Source organism: Euprymna scolopes, chromosome 11, assembly GCF_053919585.1.
Source record: "Euprymna scolopes isolate OS-2025 chromosome 11, ASM5391958v1, whole genome shotgun sequence".
Taxonomy (NCBI): Eukaryota; Metazoa; Mollusca; class Cephalopoda; order Sepiida; family Sepiolidae; genus Euprymna; species Euprymna scolopes.
In genome coordinates, this window is record NC_136492.1 from 6,083,368 (window position 1) to 6,095,878 (window position 12,511).

The following is a 12,511-nucleotide window of genomic DNA, read 5'->3' on the forward strand; positions in this document are numbered from 1 at the left end:
TCGCAACATCTCTTCTGTGAGATAGAGGTTGCAAGGAGGAGAAAAGGACATCTCCTACGAGGCTACGAAGTCTATTTTGAACTCTATCAAGGCAGGCCAAGTCCTTTCTAGCAGCTCCTGCCCAGATGTGGCAACAGTATTCCATCCTTGGACGTACCTGGCTCTTATATAAATAGAGAATAGCATCAGCAGTGAGATATCTACTGGATCGATAGAAAGATCCCACCATTTTTCCAGCGGCCTTGGCAACAGATTTGATATACGTGTTCCATTTAAGATCAGGAGTAATGGTCAAGCCCAGAAGCTTGTCAAAACTTGAGGCCTCCTGAAGACGAGAGCCATTCATTTCAATTGATGACAAATGTGGATTAGAATGTTGATGATGTAAAGAGAGAAGCTTGGTTTTAGATGCATTAAAAGTAACCAGCCACTCCTTTCCCCATTGTACTACGTGCTCAAGATCAGAGGAGAGAGAATCGGAGAGAACTTGGTCGTTTACTGTCTTAGATGTGGTACCATAAATGGTAGTGTCGTCAGCATAAATGTCTACAAATGATGTAAGGATATGATTTGGAAGATCATTAATGTAGATCAGGAAAAGAGTTGGGCCCAGGATGGATCCCTGAGGGACACCGGCATTAATACTGTGAGCTTCTGATTTTTGCCCCTCAACTACTACTCTTATGAACCTATCAGAAAGAAATGATTTAATAATTGAGAAGACTTTTCCAGCTATACCATAGCTAGCGATCTTATGAAGTAAACCTTTATGCCATACCCTATCAAAGGCTTTAGATATGTCAAGAGCAATTGCCCTAGAAAGATTGCCACCGTCGAGAGATTTGCTAATCCTATGCGATATAACTGTAAGGACATCTGCTGTAGATCTAGCAGAACGGAAACCATATTGAGTGTCACTAAGAAGGTTATTTTTGTTGAGATGTTTGATTACTTCTGTATTTAATACAGATTCTAGCAACTTACTCATGACGCACAGGAGACTTATTGGCCTGTACTGAGAGGGGGATGAGCGATCACCTGAATTCTTAAATACAGGGCATACTGATGAGATTTTCCAGGGAGATGGGAAACTATTCTCCTTAAGACAACGTTTAAACAGTTTTGTAAGTATGGGCGCTAGTTCAGGTTGAAGTTTTTTGAGTACTATAATTGGAATACCATCAGGGCCAGTTGCTTTACTGGAATCAAGGTTTTTGATTAGCTTGGCAACATCACGTACAGATATACGTATATCACGTAGCGTGTTTTCTGATACAAGAGGAAATATTGGGGGTTGGCGGTCTTGGTCGCAAAGGGTAGAATTAGCTGCAAAGTTCTTGACAAAGAGTTTGGCTTTGTCTGATGCTGACGAGATTACCTCAAGTCCATTGATAATAGTTGGGATGGAGCACACGCTTCTGTTCAGGATTCTGTTTGCTATTTGCCAAAACTGGTGGGAACCAAGCCGCTGCTCAGCTACTTTGGACTTAACAGATTGAGCATATAACTCTCTTGCGTTCCTTATTACTTTCTTACAATGGTTGCTGGCAGTCCTGAAAACGGCTTTAGTTTCCATACATCTATTACGTTTGAAGCAGTGGAAAAAGTGATTTCTGTGCGCAATGGCAGCAGCACATTCTGGAGAGAACCATGGCTGGCTGTTAGGTTTTTGCTGAAACTTTTTAGAGGGTATGAAATGGTCAATACCTACAATTAACCATTCAGTTAGGTCTAATACTATAGAGGACACATCCTTTTTAAACATGGAATGCAGAGGTAGATCAGATATAAATGTACGGAAGCTATCCTAGTCAGCCTTAGTGTATCGATATACTGTACGATGAAGAGGTACGTCTGGGGACTTATTACATTTCATTTTTATCTTAATTGATACAACAGAGTGGTCGGAAGATCCAAGAGGCGACAGAACAGAAACTGAACATAGTTCAGGGCAAGTTGTGAGAAAAAGGTCTAGTAGGCTCGCATACTGGCCGTCATTATCGGGCACACGGGTAGGTTCCTGAACAATCTGAGTGAGGTCATAGGCAATGGAGAAATCATGACAGAACCTCCCCTCGAATGAACACCCCATAATTTTATTATATCATATTTCTTCAAACTGAAACATAATTATCAAAGTATACTTAAGCAGATAGATATGAAAAGTCTTTATTAAAGTTTGTGCCTATTTCCATTCTATAGAGGTCAGGCGCGAACACGGACCCCACAATTTTATTATACCATCCCTATTTAAGTTAAAACATACTTATCAAAGTATTCTTATGTACATCTATATCAAAAATACTAACGTTTCTTTTTAATTTTTAAATATTTTATTTCCATACTTTGTGGACCAGGCGCGTACGCAGACCCCACAATTTTAATGAATCATCATTATGCCAGATCAAACATACCCATTCCTGTGTCTCGATACATCTATCATTATATATGATCAGTTTTCTATAATAGTCGACCATATCAGAGCCTATTCGTGACCAGATACACACAGACGTTCAACTTTATATTATAAAAGATATATACACACACCATTATTGAATGCATGATTAAATATATATGCATTAGTATACCTTTTTGTATAGTCGATTTTTTCCTTTTGTATCTAAGCTCCACCTTACATGTTGGACTTTATTATCATCATCTTAAGACTCTAAAGAATTCTTCCATTGAGTAAAAAAACCCAAAAAAAACGTAAAAACAAAAATAAAGAATGCAATTTAAATTCCCAGAAAAAAAAAATATTTTAACCGATTCCGATACAATTACTGATTCTTAAAAATCTCTAAATATTTAACTACAGAGTTGTTATCCCCCCCCCCGATTACCGTAAAAACTTATGTAAAATGTGCAGATGTTTTCTCAAACGTAAAAATACATTTGTGATGATGATTATATAGATTTTAATTTTATTATGAGTTTAAAATCAATAAATATTTATTATTGCACCATTACTGCCAGTCGTGGAAGAATTTGATGTTAACAAAATCAGATAAAAATGACAATTATAAGAATTGGCTTTGGCATCTGAAAATAAGCACAATTTTTTCCTCTCCCGATACTCCTTAAAATTCCCAATTTATCCGATTATGAATTATCGTCCTAACATTAGTTTGATTCCATATTTTGATAAGCTCTTCAGTCACTTCACTCCGAGTCTAAAATGGGAAACTTATATAAAATTTGTTGCTAAAAATGAATTTTGAACAAAATTTATTTAATCTACGGAATTTGTTTTCTCTCGTACCATAATCAAAGAAATCTTAAAAAATTATTAAATTCATTGGTTGGCATTCGTCAGTCTAGAAAACTATGTGTTGCACCTGTAACGGTTGTGGTTGAACACTGCATCTGTGGCTGAATAAACCTATCTTCAATCTACATTGTCGGTTGCAGACATTACAGGTAAAGGTTGGTGCATCGTGTTGCTGGCCTGTTGGATTTTGCTGACAGGCCTTCCTGAATAATCTTTTGGTCTCTGCCGGTTCTGCAATGGATCTTTCCCCAGTGGTCAGGTCTTTGGTTACCGTTTATCTCCAGATGCTGCGGACTTAAGCTTTGGGCTCCCACCTGGTAGGGTCAATATTGCATGCTTTCATGTCGCATCTGCACACGTCAACATAGCGGAGGTGAGGACGGCCAATTAGAAAATTGTCAGAATAAAGGGGGGGGGGTTGTTTTGTAACTATTCTGTGCTTCCACCTAACAATTTAATAAAAAAAATTGTGAAACTTGAATTTAACCTGATAAAACTATTTTAAAATAGTGTGGTATCAAAAATACATAAGCACCCAATTTATTCAGCTGACTTTTTTTTTTTTTTTTTTTTACTAATTTCTTTGTGGAAAAGGTTATTTGATTGGACAGGTATAATACATTACACTACGTCTCCAATTTTCTGGAGAAAACAATGGAAGTGGTTCGCAATCTTGTTAATATAAGATACCTTTTAAGATGAATTGCTAATTATTCGTCGAGTCTAAAATAAAATAATTTTCTTATTCTCTTTTCATTGATTTCAACAGAAAGAAAGTTTAATCACAGCCAAGCAGTGCGAAGACACCAAACTTGCCGAAGAATCTCGAAGACATTGGCACGAGATCTCTATTCAGACGTGTGTATTTGATCGGTTGGAAAAGGAGGTAAGCCCCCCACCCCCAGCCTTACTACTCCTACTCCATCATATTTCAACAAATAATGATCAGGTTGTTCTTGTTGTCTAAAATAAGAGAGGATAACATTTCATGCGTTTCTTTTGATTGTCGTTCAATTTGTGGGGCACCCATTTATCAAGTTTTTTTGTCTTTTCAATCTCTCAAGTGGTTGGAAATCATCGTATACGTTACGTCTAATTCAGAAGTTCTCGAACAGTTGTGCGTGGATTGGCTCTTAATTGATTGTTGTCAATATCCAATAGCCGATCACTATGCTTATCTTTAAGGATCTTATCGCCGCCACGAAATTTCTTAAACCGCCATTGTGCTGTGTGTTCAGAAGTAGTTCCTGGGTCAAACGCTTTGTTGATATCACGAGCTGTTTCAGCAACTTTTCGGCCTAGCTTGAATAAATAAAATTATATGAATTTGCTTTTTTTCCATCTTGTATTCAATATTCTGAAAAGAAGACGTAATTGTTTTAAAACGATTCTAATTTAAACGATTAGATAGAGCGAAAAACGCTCCTTAAAATAATATAAAGTAAAGGTATTATAACGAAAACTTATTTGAAAATACATCATTTGAAATCAAAATTAAAAATTCCGCAAGTACTTTTGCGTCAACCAAAAAAAAACTAAAAATGTAAGGGGGATAACTCCTGTTTTAACTTGAAGTTTAAAATATATTTTCATGACTTACTTTATTTTCATAGATTGAAAAATTACATTAATGAATCTCACACATAGCATTACCATTGTCGACCAATGTCATCAGGTATGTGTGTATGCAGTGTAATAATATTTAGAAATAAAATCTAAAATCGCTTGCAAAACATAATCATTTTTCTCTTTATACAAAAGAGAAAAATGATTATTATTGTCATCAGGTTTTTTTTTGACGCGAGAGAGGAAATGAAAAGCGTTCAAATTTAATGATTAAAAAGTTACTTGCAGAAATGAGTTCATGCAGGCACAGAAACAAAGGTTGGCTTGCAGGCCAGTTTCTGCTGTATTTTGCTTCCTCATGGTGTTGGGGAAAACCACCTCCTCCAAAAAAGGGGGAGCTCTCCAAATGAATAGCAATTGTTTGATATGCAGGGTTTTCCCACGCAGGAAAGCCAGGTGCCCTACTTCACTCTGATTAGTTTCGCTTTTATACGAAAAAGACGAACAAACACGTGAAAGGACGAAATAGAGCGAATTTTGTTAAAAGTCGATCAAAATAAATGTAGAGACGACGTTTGCAAATTGTAGATATTATAATCTTGGGAGCATATAAAAAGTTCTAATTGATATCAGACGTGGAGCGGTCAACAGATAAGAATTTGGATGATTGATGGAGAAGTATCAACTTAACAACCGGGTTGCAGAGTACAAGGTGCCTGATAATGTCAGCGAGGAGTATGAGAAGGAGCTGGAACTTTGGATCACAAATGGTTGGATCTGCTAAAGGAAGGAAAGCCGACGCTTGAAAGCTGTGCGGACCAAGTAGCTAATGTCCATTGTTGAAGTGGATTCTCTACTTTGCCTGATCATCGATTCGCAAGTGTCCAAAGAGAATGTGCAAAACCTGCCAGTTGATCGATTCGGCACCTGCTCGCTGGACAAGGAGGAAACTGGAATAAACTGGTAATGGATATAACCCACCAAAATTTTTTGACACTTATTGATTGCGGTCCATTCAGATTTACAGTATGGCCGTCGCAAGATGTGACAGAGATGTCGTTTAGATCAAAAACTCTCGTGGCAGATATGACAAGATATGATACTGGACGCATCACTGAGGTAACCAGCCTTCAATCGGTGAGTGTTAAAGGTGTGTCCTGTCACATTAAAGACTTACGGCTGGTGATGCAATTGCAACCACCATTGGATGACGAAAGCGAATCGCGTTTTGAGACCAGTGAGCCATCACTCTGGTTTATGCCAGCTTCATCAGGCAGTGATTCGGATATTAGCAGCCTCCTGACATATGCAGTGATTCTCGACTTTCAAACTACAGACGAAAGCAAATGTGAGGATGAAGCCCGTGTCATTCCTCTCCGAATGAAGTGGTTGGAGAAGACGATCACCATCTCCCTGCTGACCTGTCTGTGATCATGAGATCAGGGGGAAGTGTAAGGAAAATTGTGGCTTACCATTAAAGCGTCTGCACGTCATATGGAATCAAGATGGCAGCGCCCTCAGCTTTTTATAACTGAGCAATCTTGCAAAAAACTTTGCAGCTCGTATGCAAAATCTCGCTGCTTGACTGCATAAAAATAGGCCGTGAAAAGAAGGTGATGAGAATTCTCGGAGACAAGTGTTGCAAGCTAGCGAGTCACTTTGCCTTTTTTTTTATTTTCTCCCCTCCCTTCCTCTTTTTGTGTTACAATACTTATGTGTTGTATACCATTTTGCTTTAAAACTAAAGGAAACACACAACGTTATACATATATATATATATATATACATACACATATATGTATACACACACACATATATACATATATATGTATATGTTCATTGCGCAGGAATAGAGAATAAGCACAGAATAGTTAATATGAACAGTAAAGAAATGTGTACAAACCAGGTGACTTTGATATTATGGGATAAGATTAGGGTTAAGTATGGTCACATTGCAAGAATGGATGAGGATTCCTATAAAAATTCGAATAATTCCAATTAGCCATAATTTCCAAAATTTGAAAAAGTAAAATAAATGGGAGATAGTTGCTTGAATTTACTTTATTGTTTGAATTTCTTGTTTATTTTCAGATTGAAGCTCTGCAGAATATCAGCTTTGATGGTTTCCTTAGTTATGTGAAGAAGACATTGTTGAATGATCAGCATATCCTTAATGTTCAGGTAACAAAACAAAACAAAAAAAAAATGAACATTTTTTTTTTGTTTTTGGTATTCATTTAAAAATATCTTCATTAGTTTTAAATTGGATAATTTTAAGAAATCAAATTTTGAATTGTTTGGTTCAAATGCATGGAAAGCAAAAGTGATTTGATTTTAACCCAAAAAATTAATTTTTCTGATTAAATAAAAACAAAAAAAAAAACGAATTATATAAATATGCATGTTGGAAAGAGTGAAAAAAAAAAAAAAAAAAAAGTATAGAGTTTCTAACCCTAATAAGTCATCCACGAAACCCCAACTCAATCCCTAAAATGCTGCATCTCTCTTCTTCTAGTGCTTCCATGGAATGTGTTCAGACAGAAATTACTGCACTTGTATCCCTCCAACCTCTCAATAAAAATACCCCTGACCAACCTAACTAGCAACAAATGTCCCCAAATCTCAGGAAACTTTTTACTCCAAGAGGTTTTTTGCCCCTCCCAAACTCGCTTACATTTGAAATTTCCTCCCTGCTTCTGCACTTGCAGAAGTTTAAATATAATGTGAATAAATGTCTTAATGCATAACTCCCGAAAACACAGGACATAATGGCAGTATGCTGTTTGGAATGAATTAAAGTTACAACAAAAATTTTTTTAAATAAAACGATAAACACAACGGCTTAAAAAAAAACAAAAAAACGCTGAGTTTGAGTTTTATGTAAAAACTGAAATTGAAAGAAATCCTTCTGCATATATAAATTATGAATTGATCGTCAGAAAAGCTTTTTTTTTTGTAATGAATAATGAAGTTCATCTTTTGAGAATATTTTCATCTCCAACCATCAACTGATTGCAAATAACGGTTCACAATGCACATGGTAAATTACAGGTTTTCAAACCTCTTAGAATTGGCTATTAACCAATGCTTGGCAATCCATTGAATCAACTCTAAATTGTCAGACAGCTTCTTAACAAGTTTGAATTTTGTTATTTCTTCAGTCTGCATAAAATCATTGTCATAAACATTAATTACAAGACTTGTTGGACGCATTCTAAGAACTCAATTATTTTCTAAGTTGCTGTGTCTACACGTTACCCAATGTGTGTATCATTTTATGCATATGCTTATTTCAGACTAAACATTACCAAAAAAATATTCAATATGTCACTTCTGCAAACCATTTTTTTTCTCTTATGCAGGTCGTTGGCAAGAAACCTCCTAAGAAAAAGAAGAAAAACAAAAAGAATGCTTCGACCGAGCCTGGAACATCATCATCTCATCCGTCCAGCACCGTGTCAAACTCCTCAGGGCATTCTCCTTTAAATTTGAAATCGGCTTATTCTATGCTGACTTGCCGCTGTGTTCCAGGCGAATCAAACGCCAAGTGTGTTCAGGTTACTAATATAGCCGACTTCAAAAAGGGCTTGAATCATTTTCAACCCCACAAGATTTTATCGTAATGGACAATCGTGACTTCTTTGACTACAATGTGAGAAATGAAGAAACGGAAAAAAATTAGCTGCCATCTTTAACATAAAAATAAAAAAAACGTTACATGATAAATTATGCTAAAAATTCATGAATTTAATTTTGTCTTTTTCTTTGGCGAAAATTTTATAGAATCCAGTATATTTATATGTTTATTTTATTTTTTTTTTTTAGAGGTAACAAACTTTAAATTGGTAACTATTTCCTTTAATTGCAGATTTGGCAACTATTGGTTAATTTTTAGTTCAGCTTGGTTTGGCAATTCATGTGGTTTAAACCCTGTCACGCGATACTATCCTAATCAGCAGAGCATTATCACTGTTCACTGAGGGAACAGTCTATCAGGCATACGTGACCAGCTCAACAGTTTTCTTCTACAGAATTAATAAACGTTAGTGCAATCGTCCAATTCGAATGAGCACCTTCTCTCAGCTGCTTCACGTTTGGTAACACGACTGGACTTGAACTCAAATTGAGATTTTTGTGTTTAATACCCATCTCACCATTCAGCCATATTTGTCATCTGGATGGAAATAATGTCAAAAACCAACAAATTTAATTTACATAATTTTTTTTATTAAAAAAATAGAGTTACTGAAGAATCGGATGAGAAAATTATCAGCAAAAAATTGTGAACGTTTAGGAATCTGACCAAACACCCGACACCCCACACCCTTTCTTTCAAAGTAAGCAGTAACAGGCTTGCACATGAGAAACATTTTACTAACTTAAAAAAAACAAGACCCCCCCCAAAAAAAAAGGGGGAGGGTATATCTGATGTGCAATTTTGACCACCCAGAATTTGACTTTTCTCTGAAAAATTTAGTGTCTTATAAGATGAGGTGAAAGATGAAGTTCCTTCAGTTCTCTGCCGTGATTATTACCCACTTGAGACATTCTAAAAGTTAAGATCATTCTACCTGGTGGCATGCCCTGGTTAGTGGGTTTTTATGTCCATAGATCAGCAAATTGTGTCAAATGATCTTTCTGGTGTGGTCTAAGTGATTAATTGCGATATATATAAGAATCTAAACTGCCTAAATTAAAATTTATAAATTATTTGACAAGGAATACAAAATACCAAGTAAAAAATTTGTTGTAAATTTTAATTTACAAAGTTTAAATTAGATTTCTTACATTATTGCTCTATCTTAAATATTGACCTTTTATTTATTTATTTATTTTTTTTAAAACTGGTTCAGATTGTTCTGTAAATATTAATATTTGCTTTAAGTTTACAGAATTCAATTCGTAAAATTGAAAATGTTTTGGAATATATATATATATATATATATTTTCCAACAGAGGGAGAATTCAGTTGGTTTTCGGAACATCTCACTATCAATTGAGATTTGTGTGCCTCTCTAAGAGAGAAGCCTTTCAGCTCTTAGCTAATTGATTGATTTGGTTGAGCTAAAAATTCCTATTTGCAAGTTTGATGTTCAGAAGAAAAAGTCATTCTAACCTTAAAAAAATTTTATGACTCGTTTTAAACTTGAGTTGTAATTTGCATCATTTGGATTCTTCAGACAACTGTTTTCACATGTAACCTCTGACCTTCATTATTTGGTTAGGATTGTCATAATATTAAGATTTGCTTCAAGTTTACAGATTTATTCAATGTGTAAACTGGAATTTAAAATTTTTTTTTATTTATCTATATCTACTTCAGCAGAAAGGACAGGCAGTTGATTTTCTGAGCATCAGAACCTTCAGCTCTTAACTGAACCAAATCAATCCATTAGCTAAGAATTCTCATTTGCAATTTCTCCAATATAAAAAAAACAAAAATACGGAGAAATCTTTGTACCCATGATGAAAAAAAAAAAAAAAATCATATTCCAAAAATCACAAATTAATCAAGTAGTTTTATTTTTATAAAAAAAGACAAAAAACATTTTTAAATAATTTAAAGCAATTAATGGGAAAAATTGTAGCCATTACAAGGCTGATCTCGCAAGTTTAAATAAAACTACTTGATCAATTTACATGGTTTTTTGAATATGACATTTTGGTTGCATCACGGATACATACATCACACAGATTTTTAACACTTGTTTTTTAACATGGGGGTTATTTGAAACAAGAACGAAACATTCTTCATAGTCGAAAAAAAAAAAAAAAGGTTCGGTCAAATTTGTGCACATTGAACAATATTTGCAGACAATTTTTAGATCCGTTCTTAAAACAGACTTGTACACTTTAATTAAAGCATTAAAAAATGAAAATATTGAAAAACAGTTATATTGTATGAACCCATTATAGAATTTAGTTCTCAAAAAAAAAAAAAAAAAAAAAAAATGCTCTTAACTTGATCGAGTATTTTTTTTATTTTATTTTATTTTTTCTACAGAGGAAAACAATTTATTTATGACAGCGAGTTGAAGGTAGCCATGTTTGAATTTTTTGACCACATGGAAGGGAGGGGGCAGCCACGGGGAGATAACTCAGTCTAAAGCGCCGACACCCCGCCTCCCCATGTTAAATAATAATTTCTCTTCTTTCCTTGCGGTCTAAAAGTTTAAACATGGCTACCTTTTGCTTGATGCCATGAAAAATTGTTTTTCCACTGCAAAAAAAAAAAAAAAAAAAACTACTTTATCAAATACAGTGAAATTTTTTTTCCAGAGAACTTCATTCCATAACAGGTATGTACAATATAATTTTTTTTTTTTTTTTTTTTCTAATATTTTCATTTTTCAGTGTCTTGATTAAACTGTACAAGTATCCAAAAAAGTATTTACATAATTGCTTTGGTGATATTTGAATATCCAACACCGACACACGTTAGAAGGAGCTTCTCACCGCCCAACTGCAAGTCCTCTTCTTCGTCTTCCTTTTTCTTTTCATCCACTTTGAACATCACTTGGAAGAAATCGCGAATGTGTTTCATAACACCCATTCTGTTTAAAAAAAAAAAAAAAAAAAAAAAAAAAAAATTTCTATTATAAATAAAAAAAAAAATTGTCCAACCGAATAATTTGAAAAGAAATAATGCTGACTCATCAGCTTTTGTCAAACTACTACATAATCACATTAAACATTACGTACACTTCTCTCTCATATCCAATGGTAAGAAGATTCAAGACAATTAAAATGGTTAAGTTTGAACATTCATTCGTTAACCCAATTGTTAGTTTTGTTAGGCGTCAACGAATACTGTTGAGACCGTTTGAATATCCTTATTAAATTAATTTAAATAACACGTTCTTGGAGGAATAATGTGTTCATTCAGTGGATGATCGTCCTGTAGCAGAAATGTCATAACGGGAATAGAGTGCAAAAGGTCAATAGAATGAGAACAATCTACCCTGGTGGATCAAATAAAAGGTTCAGTTTGAAAGTCCATTGCAGAGTTTAACGAGATACACCAGAAGGAGTTCGAAGGTCATAATTTTTTTTCTCCATTTATATTCACCCCAAAACAAGAAATATTGCCATGGAGTAAGTGGTTACTGTGAATTAAGAACCATGTCTTCAGGGACACTAAGTGGGGAGTTGAGCAGAAAGACATCTGGTCGCATTACATTTGCAACATGTTTTTTTTTTTTTGTGTATCGACTTCGTTATGGTGTAACAGAGCCACTAGCATATTTAACAGCAGCAGCAGCAGCATGACATATGCAAATGACCAAGCTGGTGTGCGATGTGAGGTCACAGCAGAGGAAGAGGAGAATGGAAAGAAAACAAAAACACATGGTGAGAATCAGAAAAAGGAGGAACGTGTGGCCCCGCAGTGACGTGAAAGACTTTTAAGCCCGTGTTGAGATGACAGGGTTTTGTTAACTATGTGACAGATGAGACAAAGCAAGAGACGTTTAAAATGAGGATGCAGATGAAAAAGTCCAATTTCTTTACTTTTTTGTTCCTTTGCGACTGTCTCCGATACGTGTTGGGTCAGATTTTTACAATGTAACGATACTGTCGAAGATTAATGACTACATTATATGATGTATGATGGAATGAGAGAAAGCTACCCCGTACAGATTGCAGAGTTTGACAACGTACACCTGAAGGAGTTTG

The 12,511-nt window shown here is 35.0% G+C and overlaps 2 protein-coding genes across 4 annotated transcripts in view; one reads left to right on the forward strand and one right to left on the reverse strand.

The window, feature by feature from the left end:
- The window catches only part of LOC145287757 (nardilysin-like), a 118,628-nt gene extending 110,049 nt beyond the window's left edge, over positions 1-8,579 (forward strand). For all 3 annotated transcript variants that reach the window (XM_080135538.1, XM_080135536.1, XM_080135537.1), the window contains exons 31-33: positions 4,041-4,157; positions 6,929-7,018; positions 8,200-8,579. In XM_080135538.1, coding sequence (XP_079991664.1) covers positions 4,041-4,157; positions 6,929-7,018; positions 8,200-8,460 — 468 coding nt within the window. In that variant the 3' untranslated portion in view covers positions 8,461-8,579. The remainder of the gene's footprint in view (positions 1-4,040; positions 4,158-6,928; positions 7,019-8,199) is intronic.
- Positions 8,580-9,042: 463 nt separating this feature from the next.
- LOC145287759 (RNA 3'-terminal phosphate cyclase-like protein) overlaps positions 9,043-12,511 on the reverse strand; it is a 34,114-nt gene continuing 30,645 nt past the window's right edge. Inside the window, exon 9 of the mRNA XM_080135540.1 lies at positions 9,043-11,391. Coding sequence (XP_079991666.1) covers positions 11,229-11,391 — 163 coding nt within the window. The 3' untranslated portion in view covers positions 9,043-11,228. The remainder of the gene's footprint in view (positions 11,392-12,511) is intronic.